General features: G+C 47.6%; 1 protein-coding gene across 2 annotated transcripts; it reads right to left on the bottom strand.

The window, feature by feature from the left end:
• Window positions 1–4,341: 4,341 nt before the first annotated feature.
• LOC139053319 (uncharacterized) lies at window positions 4,342–15,408 on the bottom strand. 2 transcript variants are annotated; one of them, XM_070530357.1, is made up of 4 exons: window positions 15,278–15,408; window positions 13,818–14,296; window positions 10,595–10,834; window positions 4,342–4,790 (listed from the first exon to the last, which is right to left on the bottom strand). In XM_070530357.1, the coding sequence occupies exons 2-4, from the start codon at window positions 14,237–14,239 to the stop codon at window positions 4,607–4,609; spliced, it is 846 nt and encodes a 281-aa protein (XP_070386458.1). In that variant the 5' UTR covers window positions 14,240–14,296; window positions 15,278–15,408; the 3' UTR covers window positions 4,342–4,606. The 2 variants fall into 2 exon arrangements, with proteins under 2 accessions (XP_070386458.1, XP_070386457.1); XM_070530356.1 differs by lacking the exon at window positions 15,278–15,408 and having other exon boundaries at window positions 13,818–14,310.
• Between the last annotated feature and the right edge of the window lie 299 nt (window positions 15,409–15,707).

The raw sequence follows: 15,707 nt of genomic DNA, 5'->3' as shown, positions 1-15,707 counted from the left end.
CGATTTCACGTGCGACCCTTTCCCCAATTATATATACTCACTCGTTCCACTACTGCGTCAGTTCTACCAGTACCGCCTGGAAGAAGTTAACGTCGAAGCACTGCCTGATGTCGACGAGCCTACGTGATCCAATGGAGCCAATCCAAATAACGCACCTCACCTTGGCCGTCAGGCTTGTCCATCGGTGCGCCCTGGCACGGCAACATTGTGTTTGCTTGCCATCGCACTCATGTATCCGTTGTCATGGCTCGTCAAATAGTGCGCCCAGTAGCTTTTGCTGAATGGTGTGCGCGTTGAAATTTGCCTGTGTAGACGTTTCACGCTTGAGATGAGCCGATTCGCATGTTGGATCAAGTTGTCTGCGATTTCTCCTGCTCTCCAAAATCACGTCACTGCCCATCCCCCCATGTGATTTGAAAAAGGTCCGCATTTTATTATAGGCGTTATATTGCCATAGGCACGCCGACGAAGTTTTGTGTTCCCATCAGTCAGGGAAAGCACGAAGCAAAATACTAGGTGCGTGCATTCAGCTTTGCTTAGGATAATCGTCGTTGCCCTAAGTGAATACACTGTATATACCACAAGATCACATTCGTTCTCACCACTGCAGGGCGAGTATCGTCAAATCCTTTTTAATTAGGCTTCACCCGAACGCTCTTCAAAAACATGTTCGCTGAGTATTTAACCGCTACGAGAGAATGACTTCTAGCGAAACTATTATCGCGCGTCGAGCAGACATATGTTACTTACATTCACGTAACATCCATTACACGCAAACACGCGGTACCAGAGTGAGAATGAAGGTTACTTGATGTAGCAGCACATTTAGACGAAATACACAACAAAAATGTCTTGCAATGACAGCAGCAGTGTTCGAGACAACGGCATTTTCATCATTAATGCGCACATATTGAAGCTCCTCTTTTTACAACAGTGAGAGCACACGTAGGAACAGAAATATTTTGATTTACCTCTCTTCCTGGCTCCAACACGTTCAATGTGGAAGAAGTGATCATTGTTACAATAAAATTGCAAATGTAATGACAGCGCCTAAAATCAAGCTTCTACATATCTAGGCCTGTTAGCCGCGCTTTTCTGTGTGCGCGGTCTTTGAGATTTATTTTTTATGGTACTTCTAAGACCGATTTCGCTTACGTCTTGCGTTGGCAAAGTCATGGAACACGCAGTTCTCACCCGCGTGACCGACTTTCTCGAAGATCGTGACGAGTTCCCGCACACCATGCTAGGATTCCGCCGCAATATCTCCTCACAGGACGTATTGCTTCAGCTTAAACACCAGCTTAGACGACACTACCAGCTCCACTAAGGCAATCCTCGGCCTAGATATTAAAAAGGCCTTCGATAACGTTAAACACGAAGCAATCTTAAAAACAATTAGAACGTTAGGACTTGGCCAAAGAACGTATAATTACGTTAGAGATTTCCTCGCGTGCAGGCGTGCATGCATCGTCGTTGGCGACGAGGAATCGCCGGAATTTGAGACGGGTCTGTCCGGCACGCCGCAAGGATCCGTCGTATCACCATTACTCTTTAATTTAGTTCTACTCGGTCTACCCGAGAAATTAACAGAAGTTGAAGGATTGCATCATAGTCTATACGCGGATGACATCACCCTCTGGGTTCCCGGGGGAGGATGTGACGGTCACGTCGAGCGAACGCTGCAGGCAGGGGTAGATGCGCTCCAGAATTACTTGCGTGGAACGGGCCTCGAGTGCTCGGCTACCAAGTCCGAACTGTTAATCTACAAACCCACAAGGAGCGGTCGTAAAACCCTGCGCGACGAAGAACGGGAATACTCCAAAATACGTATTATATTGGCAGATGGTACTCCCGTAGCGCACGTAGACAAAATTAGAATCCTGGGGTTACACCTGCAGGCAAATGGCCATAACGGAGAGACGGTGTGAAGACTTCGTCGTTCGGTAGATGACACGATCTGACTCTTGCGTCGCATCACGAATAGACGCAATGGTATGCGTGAAGACTGCGCGATCCGTCTCGTGCAGGCGTACGCGATAAGCCGCATAACGTATGTTGCCCCCTACCTTAAGTGGATAGGGTGCGAAAAAAACAAGGTCGAATGCATGATACGAAAGGCTTTTAAGAGGGCGGTCGGCGTTCCACGCAACACGAGCACCGACAAGTTTCTGGAGCTCGGGCTTCACAACTCACTTGACGAGTTAATCGAGGCGCACGACATTGCGCAGTACGAACGATTATCTAATTCAAAGACAGGTCGATGCATCCTCGAGACACTCGGCATCGCGTAGCACACTCAGCATGGAGAAAAGATGGCGGTTCAGGCCTCGGTCCGCGACCGCCTGATCATCCCGCCGCTTCCCAAAAACATGCACCCGACGCACCACGCCGCGAGACGCAACAAACGAGCAAGAGACCTTCAGAAGAAGTTTGGCAACAACAACGAGGTGGTGTACGTAGACGCTGCGCGATATAAAGGAGAGAAAAGTGCACACGCGATCGCGGTTGTAGACCGCACGGGTAAGTGCCTCGCGAGCGCTACAGTGACCACAGGACACACGGAGGCGGCCGAAGAAGCCGCAATAGCCCTAGCACTGGCCACGGTGCCTAGCGCTGCGATCGTGATCAGCGACTCGCAGGCGGCAATCCACGGCTTCGCGCGCGGTCGCGTCTCGCGGGAAGCGGTCCGCATACTCCAAATATGTGACGACGGCGGCTCGTCATCGCCCTCGCAACCCCAAAATTCTACAGTCTTCCTCCTCTGGACTCCGGCACACACCGATGTCCCGCTCGCGGGCAATGAGGCGGCCCACGCCACGGCTCGAGGTCTCACACGCCGAGCCGCATCTGATTATGTGGCCGCCTCCGCCCCCCGAGAGCGGGGCATCGGATATGCCGGATCGGGACACTACAACAGAAACACAGCAACAAGAATCACAATGGGCGTGGGGTGATCGCCTGACCACGTTCAGAGATCTCACCCAACACTACAGACTCCAAAGACGCACATTCCCGCCACCACCCGACAAGTTAAACAGGAATGAGGCCGTAACTTTACGCTTGCTCCAGACGCACAGCTACCCTAGCCCCGTGGTCCTACATCACTTCTACCGAGGTTTATATCCAACAGATGCCTGTAAAGCTTGCGGACAGCGAGCAACGCTGCGACATATGCTCTGGGAATGTGCCGGCAACCACGGTAATGGGACCACATCCGTTCGCGACGCGTCCGTAATCGCGGCCGTTACCACAGGACGGGAAGCCTCGAGCTCGCTTCTCCCCGACGCCGCCCCAGCTGCGGGTCCCGCCGGGGACCTTCTCCATCGGCGTCGCCGCCGCTGGGAGGCGGCTCTCAAAAGTTCAGAGTTGGCAGACCAACTCTGGGCCGTCCGGCAAGCCAAAGATGCCGCCCGAGTCCAAGGACTTGGAGCCGCCACCTGAGGCCACCACAACGAAATTGCCGGCCATTCATTAATAAAGTTTCTTCTCTCTCTTATGGTACTTCACAAAACCAGTGAGGAATTTCGAACCATATTGTAGGTAGGAACATGCGCAATTCAACTTTCATGACCTTCGTAAACGAATTAAATAAACATCAGCTGTCACATCTACGAACGGCCAGTACTAGTTTTGAAGATAGTGGTGCAAGCCGAAGGAAAAGTTCATGCTGCGCTTTGTGTTCTTATTGGAACGGATACTGCGTTTGTGAGCTACCGGAGTTAAAGGAAAACATAAGCAGGGGTGAAACTTGTAATAATAATAATAATAATAATAATAATAATAATAAATTCCGGTAAACTATATCTTTGTGCTTCTACTTCATAACCATTACCGCGTCCGAACGTACAGTCTGCATGTCCCTATTAAGTGTGAGTGATTCGAACACATTTCTCTGTATGCATTTCCCTGTACGTTCGTATTTCGCGGTTATCAACCAAGGAATCCTTAAAGAAGGCAGGCTGAATCCTGGTGCCTTTCGACGGACTACGTTTCGAGCCACGCGGCGTGCAATTCCAGCGAGCCCTGTGCTTCCGTGGATTAGATTACGTAACAGGACATTACAGCCGAGCACACGAACAGAACCACTTGTCTGCTCTGGCCACCATGTAACAAAGCAGGCTTGTTGAGTTAACGTCGTAGCTTTTTCACGGTATAGTTATGAAAAAAAAAGCAGAATGGCAGTGACGAACAGAGTGAAGGGCTCATTCAATTTCGCCCAATATCATCGCCCACAAATACCATGCTCAAGGAATCAACATAGCAACAAATTTCAATCGCAAAATACTGTATTTTAAACACATATTACAAAACTATTTTCACACCAATACATTAAAAAAATGAACATTATTACGGAAGAAAAGTTCACGCACTCCCCGCAAGCGGCGCCACAGTTTGGTTGCGCCATCGTCGCGGTATATCGACATGGCGACTAGCTCGCAGCGGTTGCCGAGAACGTCCTCGCCATGCCTTCCAGGTGGCCATCCTGCGAACGCAGTGGAGCCGCCAGTGTCCTCCCATGTGTCTGCTGTGGCCATCGTGCCAGCGAACCGAGTGCACTTTTCAAGTCGCCGGTCACGTGGTCAGCAGGGAACGCACGGTCAGCTACTCAGCTTGGATAAGTACAGCGGAGGTGGCGGTAAGGCCGCCTGCAGCGCTGGGGGCTAAGGTGCTGCTGCAGCTGTGGCAAGGCGCAGCCGAGCAGACGGCAGTCACGCGTGCGGCGATGCAGCAGACGACGGGCGACTCCTGTCGGGATTGTCGGACTGCCGTCTACTCTGTTCGGGACGAACCTGGAAGAAGGAAAAAGATACGAATTGTTTGTGACTCAGCCACGAAGAGAGCCAATGTCCTCTTTCCCAAACGAAAAATTAAAGAAAAAAGTGTTACAGCAGGTGAACGTATACTCTATCGAGGTTAACAACATTTTGGTGGTTTGAGCTTGCGTGAAGCTGCTAATGATGTGTTCTGCGCAATTAATCGAATATACTTCAATGTAACTATCATCATTTCAATGTCTTCAAAACGAGTAAAGGAGTAATTTTTCTTTAACACATCCAGGAAAGAATGTTAGTTTATATGAAGGAGCTCTGCCAAAGGAATAGTTTTCTGCTGAAGAAGCAATAGAGAGCAAAACTCTAGAAGAAGAGACGAGGCTTGCAATGCACAACAGCAGCATACGCGAACATGGATGAGTACATATAATATTCGAATTACTTCAACCACTCTCTCACCTAACCGTAAACGGTGAAATAAAACGCTGTGTCTAATGCTTTCTGCGATATGTATAACGCATTTGCACAAGCTTTGCGGACATGCAAACTCAGTTATCGGAACCACGCAAGGTGGAGGAAGGCTCGCATTTTTTTCCGAATTTAACAAAAGTGGAAGCTAAATAAAGATACGCTTTCTGAAATCTCGTTTTCACTGTTTCTTTTACGTTCAACACTTGTGTCACACTTTAAAAGAGACCCTTTGCCATCTTTCAGAAGCAATACTTCACTGCTGATGAAAAATTTGTCCTCGTCCGGAGAGATGGGGCTCGTGACCAACGCCTTTCATTGGCGGTATTTCTACCGTCTGAGTTAACCAGGAACCTAGCAGGTCGCAGCAGGAAGGTGAATTATTCGACATCTCCCAGCACGTGGACACTGAACATTGGAAATCACTTCAAGGTGGAGGAAGGTTCATGAAAGGGAAAATTGTCATCCACCCGAATCCATGTGTTTCGATTTGTCGATTGATTAGCCTTCATGCTGCGTGCACTTAAGCTAGACTCCTGGTTATCTCAGAGGGTGAAAAGGCCACCCCGGAAAGGCGTTGGTACTGGCTCCGATGCGCGAACCAGTTGAATTTTCTTCAATTTCGAAGCTTTCTTTCAGAGGCAGGTCGTCTGGACACGTAGCAGCCACCGTCCCAAACGGCCGCTGGGAGAAGCTTCCGCGGTTTCGTTAGAACGAGCGGGTTTCTCAAGAATACCTAAAGGTACAAGGCAAATAGTGGAAAAGGCAGGTAACAGAGACGCGCTAGAAAACAAGCCACACGAGGGAAATGCAGTGATTAGGCTGTGGAAAGCTGGAATGTTGTTGCCCCAGGGATTAAAGATCCAGCTTTGGAAGTGTATGCAAAGGACGAAGTGTCTCACTCGATTTTCGAGGCAAAAACTGTCACTGTATAAAAAATAAGGCAGCTGTCGATATAGTCTGTAAATTGTCATCATCATCATCATCATCATCGTCATCGTCGTCGTCGTCGCCATCATTGTCGTCGTCCTCGTTGTCGTCATTCGCCCTTTCATGACCACTCCAGGACGAAGGCATCTCCCTGCGATCTCGAAGCGATTCCAACTAGCGCCCGCGAATTTCCCAATTTCATCGCTCCACCTAGTCTTCTGCCGTGGTCGACTGCCTTCCCCTTCTCTTGCTACCCATTGTGTAACCCCTATGGTACAACGTTTATCTAACCACCACATTACGTGGCCTGCCCAGCTCCATTTCTTTCTCTTGATGTCAATTAGAATATCGTATGGAAACTCAAACCTTCGTTTCGATTATTTTTTACACTGTTGCTGTTGAAATATTCTTTATAATACATTGCTTTGAAAAAGACGTAGCAATCTGTTGCACAGTTAAGAAGCATTGGCGTTCATAGTAAGAGTGCATTCCTTCGACAACATACCTAGGTACATAGATGCGTCTTTGTGCTACGCATGTAAAAAATAAAGACAAAGAAAGCTACTTTGCCATTTCATGCGCGCAATGCACCTAACATGCAGAATTTGGCCCGGCCACTTATAGCAAGCAACATACGTTACTCGAACGCTGCTTATACAGGCCTCTATAATTGCGGCAGGGAAGTGAAATAGCAAGCGGGGGCCCTCTAAAGTGAAGCTATTCCACTCTGTTTTTATTCCAATCTCCTGACGTCATATTTACGTAACCGTCGACGCAAGCATTGTTCGGTGACCCGTTGCGCTGTTTACGGAGGCCAATGGAAAGCTCTCGTAGTTGAATGTTTTTTTTTTCACTGAAGCGAGTAGCATTGCCTACCATGATACGTTTTTCTTGTCTTATTAGGGGACCAGGGGCAAGAACTACGTACAGGTGGACAGCGTTTCAGTGTGGCCGAGCTACCAACGTGAAAGTACGCAACCGGACGAGGATGGCGGTGCCGCCGTGGGCTATTGGCTCGCTTCCTTTTGCTTAGCATTCACTCTCTGGTAGAAGAACGCGGGGGCATGCACCGGAAGGGTAAAAATACCGCCTAAACGAAACCTAAGGGTAACAAAGCGGGGTAGAGCAATGTCGCGTACCCGTGAGCAAAAGTATGCCGATCACGGGGTTGCCAAATAAACCGAATTTCTTCGTAATTACAATGCGTAAACGGAAACTAATGAGTGCGCTAGAAAACTCGTAATGCCAAGTTTGGACTGCGGTCTTTCAATTCATTCTGCATTCGCAGACGCAGAAGAAAATGAGTGTTATCGACAATCCCTTTCCGTATAATTTTAGTCACGGGTGTGGGTGCCGAAAGGGCTCGACAGCATCATCTGGCACGCATGACAACTTGTAATACACTTGTATATCCATTCCCCACTGCAGCTCCGAGCATCCAGTGCCGGATCGATCGGCGGGCAGCTATCATCTATTCATTACGGAACGGGGGAGACTCCGGCAATTACAAAAAAAAAAATTTGTTACGTCACGTTGAAGTGGTGAATTTTCGTGGTTATGTGACATTGCGTCACCAGCAGGCGAAGCGGGCAGAGCTCAAACATCTTTTACTAATAGCGGACGGCTGTTGGTGAAAACAGGCCCAGAATCTGAAATGGGTATTTTCTTTTGTGCGGTCTAATCAATCATGATACGTCACACGAGTTGAAGAGTTTTCCTAAGGTCACGTGGCAGACAAACGAACTAGGGGTGGCCGGGAAAAAAAAAATTGACCAATCATGGAGGCCTGATTGCAGAAATGGAATAGAATAATTTGTAATATTTTTGCGTTATTGCGCGCGCGGATCTTTGGGTATGTCTGGGCCAAATGAAGCGAAGGCAAGCAAAATGTAAGAAATAAACAAATTGTGCTAGGCATTCCTTTCACAAAAGGATTGATAGGACTTGACGGCCTGTTAGACGAACCATACGTCATTGTACCTTAACGACTTATCCATTTCCCATTTCATGTGATGAACAAACGCATCAAAACTCCGGACTGTAAAAATAGGCTTGTTTATAAAAGCGCGCTTATCAGCCACCTTCGTTCAAAATATTACATTTGAAATACAATTAGGCCTGTTTGTATCAAGAAAAATAAGCCTTTTCAACGCCGAAACCGCCAAAAACAACCCTCGGTAGCTGAAATGGCGCAGACCTCAAATCACTAAACAACGAATTCGCTTGATAGTTTGGCAAAATCTGAGAGTTTAGGCATCACCCCGGAACAATTGAGTTATCGCAGGCCGTGGTTCGGGATTGGCGGCAACTTCCGGGCTCTAATACAAGAAAAAAAAAAAACGAAGTCAATTACCAGCCAATCTTTGCCAACACTGCTATGATAGCTTGGTGCTACTCATTTGCAATCAAAGTAGCCAAGTTGAAACTTCCTTGCGGCTGGGCTTTAAACGGGACACACAGTGTCATTTGGTTTTGAATACTTTAGTTTCGAGGCGACCTCGACGCTTCAGGCGGTACGGAATGTGAGTCATGGCTCAGTTTTCCATCAGCATCCAAATGTGTATATCTGCACGAGAGAGTGGTCAATCAGCAGAGCTTCTGAATTTTTCTCAAGTCTAATGAACGGGAACGTCAATTTAGTATGCCTCCTAAGACAACGAAACGACCCTTTGTGTCGCGTTCTCCTGGGTGGCGCGCTTTCTTCCTCTTTTTACTGCCTTCAATGCGCCCACAGGATACGCTGTGCACGTGGCTGTTGAAACGGCGAAGGCGATGGGAGCCAAGGCACATCGCCTCGGCTGAGAAACACGCATTGGTTTCCTTTATGGCTTCGTTCTACAGTCGGGTGGCTGACAACTTTGGTTTTCTTTCGCTCCTTTGATGACACAATGACAGTGACTCGCAGGTTCTGTTACAAGAAGGCTCAAGAGATGGCGCCACCATCCCGCACGTGCTGGCCGCACGCCCCTTTTGAAACCTCCGCTCCCACCGTCGCGGCAGCCCTCCTCCTCTATGAACTCTGAGCAGACGACATATCAAGTTGCGTCTGGCTCTCCCGCTCCTCTCCTGCTGGTCGGCCGCCGCGCCGTCTCAAGACACTCTACTCTCTGTACCTCCATGTAACCACACCCATTCCTGTGTACTCCATGCTTAATAAACCCAGTTAACCTCCGTTAACAAAAGTCCAGTGTTCTATCGTCCTCTATACGAGACATAACGAAACAGGTTCCACAAGGCGGCACTGTTTCTGTGAGACCATGCTTGACCACCACATGGTCTAGCGACTGGTCCCACGGAAGACTACAGATTGCGAGGCAAAAGTGGCTACAGCGACTTTGGGCTTTCGTGTATTATATACACGGCGGACCGACCACGCGCTGCAACACTTTCTCCATCGCTTCATTCTTAAGTTGGCGTGCCTGTTTGTTTTCTTTTCGAGATATTTACACATCAGTAGTAGGCTTATGGCATTTCTAAAATAAGAATGAATTATGGGGTTTTACGTGCCAAAACAACGATCTGTTTATGAGGACCACCCTAGTGGAGCACTCCGGAAATTGGACCCGCCTGGGTTTCTTTGACGTGCACTTAAATCTAAGTACAAGGGTGTTTTCGCCTTTCGCCCACGTCGAGATGCGGGCACCGTGGCCGGGATTCGATCGCGCAACCTTACGCTTACCAGCCCAACACAGTAGCCGCTAAGCAATTACGGCGAGTGTGTCCGTACTGCTATTTCTCATCCTGCATGCTTTCATCTATTACATTTAATTTCGTAGGACCCTTCTCGCCTCTATTACTCCTGTTACATTGCGTATTTTTCATGTGTGAAACAGTCGACAAGCCCTTGCTTTGCTTTTCGTCTTCGAATTCACGAAACGTTACCAGCGGTGCTGTGCGCTTTATGACTCAATAGATGCAGCCATTAGAAATATATCGTTCATATATTACTCAGCTGCAAAGTCGTAAACTTGGTGCAGACTTTTTTTTTTAATCTTGTATCTTCTTTTTCTAAGATTTCAAATGTTATGCGACTGAAAGAAAAGGCTGAATATGCGAACCAGAAGTTTGCCCTTCACATTCCGCATATTTATACGTTCTCCTAGCAGCTTCGATTGTAAGGCTAAATTGCCCAGAACGGTGTACTAACGATGAGGCTACGTGCCCCCCTCTACAAGCTCCGACATCGGTGTTTGACGAAACTGCTGCACTCCCTTCGCCGAACGTGTATTTAACGTTGAAAGATTGCGCCACATGATTACCTCAGGCCGGCCTATAGGCAGTAGTTGACCGTGACACCTTGTCTTACACGAGCATATACGTGACCTACAGTGCCGGTGTATCTTACGAGATGGCGTAAATGGAATAGTAATAGAAGAGGCCGCGCGCTGACTGCAGCGTCTTAGTTGGACTGCTGTTCGGCATACCTCGCGTGTGGCCTCCAAATGCAGCTGCTGCTCGGCCCAGCCACGCCGTACGTGTCGCCGGTGCTCTCAGCCTTGCCGGCGTTCAGCATCGTCAACGCGCACGGCAGCGTGTCACGCGTGCGTGGCCTGCTGCCCGAGACTCCGGGGCTGCACTCGGGGGAAGGCACGTGGTCGCACTCGACGAACTGGCCACTCTTGGTCGCGGCCGCTTCCGCTCCACGCGTACTCGGATCTCGCGCACTGCGTTGACAATGCACGACAGCAAGGAACACTGCTGTTGAACTGCACATTCGTCAAGCAAGGCTCCGGGGAACGCTGCAGCTCGCCTCACGAAGCTTTATGCTAAGTAAGCAGCGTCTTTCGAATGAAAACACTAACGATGTGGGCACCCCTGCGGGAAGCATTGTGCTGAATGCACATAGTGATGTTGGTTCTCGCAATCCGACTGCCGTGCATTAAGATATGCCGTAATTTATCCTAACTCATGCTAACCGTACTGAAAAGGTTTTATAGAGCGCCAAAAAATCATTCTACGGGTTCCAACAATTGCTATTTTCCCTTGCATGTAAAGCTTGACGTTAAGCCGCGACCGAAAAGTGCCCGAGCAGCGGTACTGAAGGGTAGCATTTTTCTATTCCATTTCGTTTATTCAGACAACTTCATTCCAACCAATAAGGAAATGTACAAAAATAACAAAGGGTCCGAATACAATAGCCACCACGTGCATTTTGATCGCTACCTCCATGCACCACTCGCTGTACTGTCAGTTTTTCATGCCGCAGTATCAAGCACTTGTGTTGGGTGTTCAATTTGGGCATTTTTTCGTAAAGGGCGAAAGCCTGAACTTCACCCTTTGATACCCCGCTTTTGTCTGTGCGATTCACTGTGGTGTCGGAAGAGCTGCTCCTTGTGGCAAAAAAAGTGTCTCGATGCAGGTGTTTTTTTTTTCCCCTTTTTGATTCTTACGCAATTCGTATGGTAGCAGAAAGCGGCATCGTATATATACACTGGAGCTCCAATTTACCACGTACCCAAAAATGTTGATGTATATGTTGTTCCCGTGGCTGCTATTATTATTATTATTATTATTATTATTATTATTATTATTATTATTATTATTATTATTATTATTATTATTGTTGTTGTTGTTGTTGTTGTTGTTGTTGTTGTTGTTGTATGTAACCGTGCTAATTTCTTCGCCCATAGGCTGGAACCCGTTCTGAAGCAATACTATCCAACGAAGGGATGTCGTCTAGCTGTGAGGAGAGTTGAAATGAGCTGGGAAACAAAAACTAGGAAGGAGCGAATGTATAAATAAAAGAGATAGGCGCTATATTCACGCGTATATTATACAAACCTCCCAATTTGCGAACGGGTTCTCTTGGGCACATATCGTGTTCTCTCCTTCTCCAGGCTTTTTGTAAAAGAATAGCAATAATTGCCCTTTCGGCGCGCTTTACCGTCTTTCTTCCAGACCATAGTGCCCATACGAGACATTGCCGAATTCGCACAAGTCCATTCCTTGCCCTCAATCGTCACCCTTTGCTCGGCCTTGGCACGTCAGGATTAAGTGATGAAATTCGTTGTATTTACGGCATATTGCGGAATATGACCAACTTAGTGAGACCACATGTTCACTTGAAGCGTAAACGAGTTTCAAACTACTCCAAATGCGTTTGTAAAAATGTTTTGCACAAACTTTACGATTTCTTGACTCTGCAGCAAAAAAGATTTCCCCTTTCTTTTTGTATGCTGTTCCTGTTAGCAGGGGTACCTGAAACGAATAAATATGCCTTGTGAATTTATAGCTTATCTTATGTTGTTCCAGTATTTACGACTGCTTTGCATTAGTCCAACTCACAAATTAGCGGGGTTTTACAGAGCAACTTATAAAACATTATCGTTATCCGCTTTCATTTTATCAGCGGTTACGTAACTCTAACTAACTGCGATATCGTTATCATATTTTTTTTGGGGGGGGGGGGGGGGGGCTAGAGTTCTAACTGATTTTCCCAAATTCAACATTGACTACGTAATTGAAGAATCCTCCTCAGAGTCCGGAGATTCTAAAATTTTTCATTAAAGTGCAACAAAAATCTAACTCCCGATGCATGCAAAGCAAAAGATATTCTCCGTTCCAATGAATTTCGATAGGAACTCCTCTAGTTAAACTTACTAAAGGGACAATAGCGTAGACACATCAAATTTTACAAAGCAAGGTAACATGACGCAGCTACGTATTTTCGTGAAGGTTGCAAGGCGTATGCCGTTCTACCAGCGGCAATCCATCGAGGATGAAAAGGAATTCTGCGGTTTTAAGTGCCGAAATTCCAATCTGATTATAAGGAATGCCGCAGTGGAAAGAACTACAGATCTACAGATTGATAATACAGTCTATGGTAAATTCCAACCACCTGGAGGTCTTTACCGAGCGCCCAATGCACGATACGAGGGCATTTCGCATTTCGCCCCTATTGGAATTTGGCCACCGCTCCCGGGATTTGATTCCACTACCTCGTGCTTTGATGCACAACGCCAAAGCCACTAGGCAACCACGGCTGTTGGAAACGCAGAGGATAGGACGCACGTCAAAGTTATGGTTAATAAGCAATAGACGTGTCAAAGCCATAGCATTCGTAGAAGTTGCATAGGCTTCCTCGGAAGCTGATAACGATGAACGCAGAGCTGCAGATGCTGAATAACCGCACATCGATTTGTCGGATAATCATACGTGAGGCTAATTTAAACTGACATATAATAAATTCGCCTAATATTCTGGGCATTTAAACATTGCGCTCCGCTGGAATATGAACGCAAGTGCTCAAAGTATGCGGCTGCCGACGCATTTCCTTCCTTTAAATATCGTAAATGTTCTATCAATAAGCGTAGTGTTATGAAAGTGAATTCATTTGAACCAAACAAAAACCATCTGTTAGCTTAACGTGTTACAACGAAAACAATCTCACCCATCGATCGTGTAATTACGCAATACCAGCTGAATAGTGAGCTACATGGCCAATTGCTAAATCACAAGTATTCCTGGTATGCACTACTCGGTACTACTCAGCAAGTTACACGCTGTCTTTCTTTTCTTTGCGAGGCAGGACAACCCGTCAATGAGATTTTCACAACAGTATTGAATTAAAATAAAATTTGTCTGTCCACTGAGGATGTTCGCAGTAGTCATTATATTTGATATGGAAAACACCGAATTGATCGTTACCTTCGGATTTCTAGGCGCACGGTGAACCTCGACGCTTCCACGATCTGGTGCCAGGCTCCTTGCACGCACCATTGTGCTTGCATGGTGTCACACTGAGTCACGGTGTCCTTGACGCCCATATCAACGAGCGGGTACAACTCGGCCCTCGGGAACTGCCTTCTGGGTTGTCCTGTGTGGCTACCGCAAGTGCGTTCGTCGACCTTGTACCACGGCTTGAGCACAAGGTCCCGATTGTCTGGGAGGATGTCCTCGAGGGCCAGGTTACCGAACGCGTAGGACACATCATCCTTAGCCCCATCTGGAAGTCCGGCGAGTGTAATCAAGGAAGGCGTCTTGGGCGATGGCGTCTCTTCCGAAGTGGTTGACAGGCAGCCTTGGAGGAGACGGTGAATTTCGATGCCGCTAGGTACACCGATCCCCATGACAGGTAGTAAGACGATGCCGTTCCTTTCTCCGATTGTTCTGTCCACCACGATTACCTGCGTGTTCGAAAGCGCGAGAGAGATTCTCCTTTGTCGCGTGGGCCTCGCGTGCCAGCGCGCGAGGGCGTGGCCTCCGTGTCGTTCTTCTTTTTCCTCCCTTCCATTTCTAAACCTTGATTAGCGAGTCATGGCGCTTTGCTAATAGGCTGTGTTTACGCCCACTCGAGAGCTCTAGCGGTGAATGAAATTACCTCAAATAAGAGTTTGTAAAGCCGGCAGCGAGTAAAAAAAAAAGTGGGTGGGGGGGCGACACTATGGCGCGCATGTTGACTATTCGGATTACTGTATTCAAAGACATGTAAAACGCTGAAATACTTTTATGAGACAACCGCCGTGCAGATTTGGGCAAACTTTGTTGGATTTGGTAGATAAACTTACTGGCTATATAGTCCGGACGCACAATATCGAACTATGGCTGTGCTTATTTCAGAAAAAGTTTGATAAGAACGAGTAAGTCCGAAAAATAGACGCACGCAAATGTTACAGATCTATAATTCTCCAGCAAAAACAGACAACGCACTTCTATCAAGTGCATCTTTTAGAGCCCATAAAGCGTGCAAACGGGATATATGAAATCATAGTCTACGTGAAATTCTTGCAACGTTTACAAGTGTCTTGCGAAAGTCATTAGAAAAAAATAGTGGTATAGTTCGGTACGGTGTGTCACAGATCACGTTTATCTGCTCTAGGCGTATTATTAAGTGTAGTTAAGCGATTGCCAATATTGTTTTTCATTTCTGAAATACAGAGTTGTATACATGGCGCTTGGCTTTCTTGTATTTTGAAGATATCGAACATTATGATAAGTACACTGGCGGAGTATGTAAGAGAAGTATTTGCTGCACTTGATACTACCCTTTACTACTACTACTACTACTTTTATCGGCCGTAAACTTGTAAACATTCGCGGATTGAGTAAATTCCGCAGCATGGTTTTATGCGCGCACAGGGAAACATGATCGCGTCTCACTCGTTCACCTTGGACACTCGCTGTCAAAATGTTGGCGTCACGAAGAGCGGCATATGCAGCGAGCGAATATACTCCAGTGCTGTCCCTCACTTGAACGCGTACTAAGCAGCGCGAGCACCGCGCACACGAAACGATCAGCCAGCGGCACACCTACGCCCATGTACCGACCGCGTGTCGCCTTCACGATAGTGCCGGCGCGACCGCGCTGAGCCGTGCCATAGACGAGGCAACCTAAAGTTTGCCCGCGCGGCACCAGCGCCGAATGCTCCCCTAGCGGACCGATGGAAGTTTGGAGGGTCGTCGCTGCGCTAGCGCGCGCCCGTGTTCTGTACGGCGGGAGCGCTCGTGCGCGTGGTTTTTGCGATGCCGAGTGCGACCTCATCAGCTAGGAAAGGTGGCACGCAATACTGATGTATTGTTGATTGCCACAGCAGCCTC

The sequence above is a fragment of the Dermacentor albipictus genome, unplaced genomic scaffold (assembly GCF_038994185.2).
Source record: "Dermacentor albipictus isolate Rhodes 1998 colony unplaced genomic scaffold, USDA_Dalb.pri_finalv2 scaffold_90, whole genome shotgun sequence".
Taxonomy (NCBI): Eukaryota; Metazoa; Arthropoda; class Arachnida; order Ixodida; family Ixodidae; genus Dermacentor; species Dermacentor albipictus.
This window is presented reverse-complemented; position numbering and strand designations above follow the sequence as displayed.

What these genes read in the sequence shown, in the direction of transcription:
- LOC139053319 (XM_070530357.1), bottom strand. Translation starts at nt 14,239, where the DNA reads ATGGGGATCGGTGTACCTAGCGGCATCGAAATTCACCGTCTCCTCCAA. An exon ending in GTGCGCCTAGAAATCCGAAG is followed by an intron (nt 10,835 to 13,817) that starts GTAACGATCAAT and finishes TTGTCAACGCAG; the next exon opens with TGCGCGAGATCCGAGTACGC. An exon ending in ATTTGGAGGCCACACGCGAG is followed by an intron (nt 4,791 to 10,594) that starts GTATGCCGAACA and finishes TCCTTCTTCCAG; the next exon opens with GTTCGTCCCGAACAGAGTAG.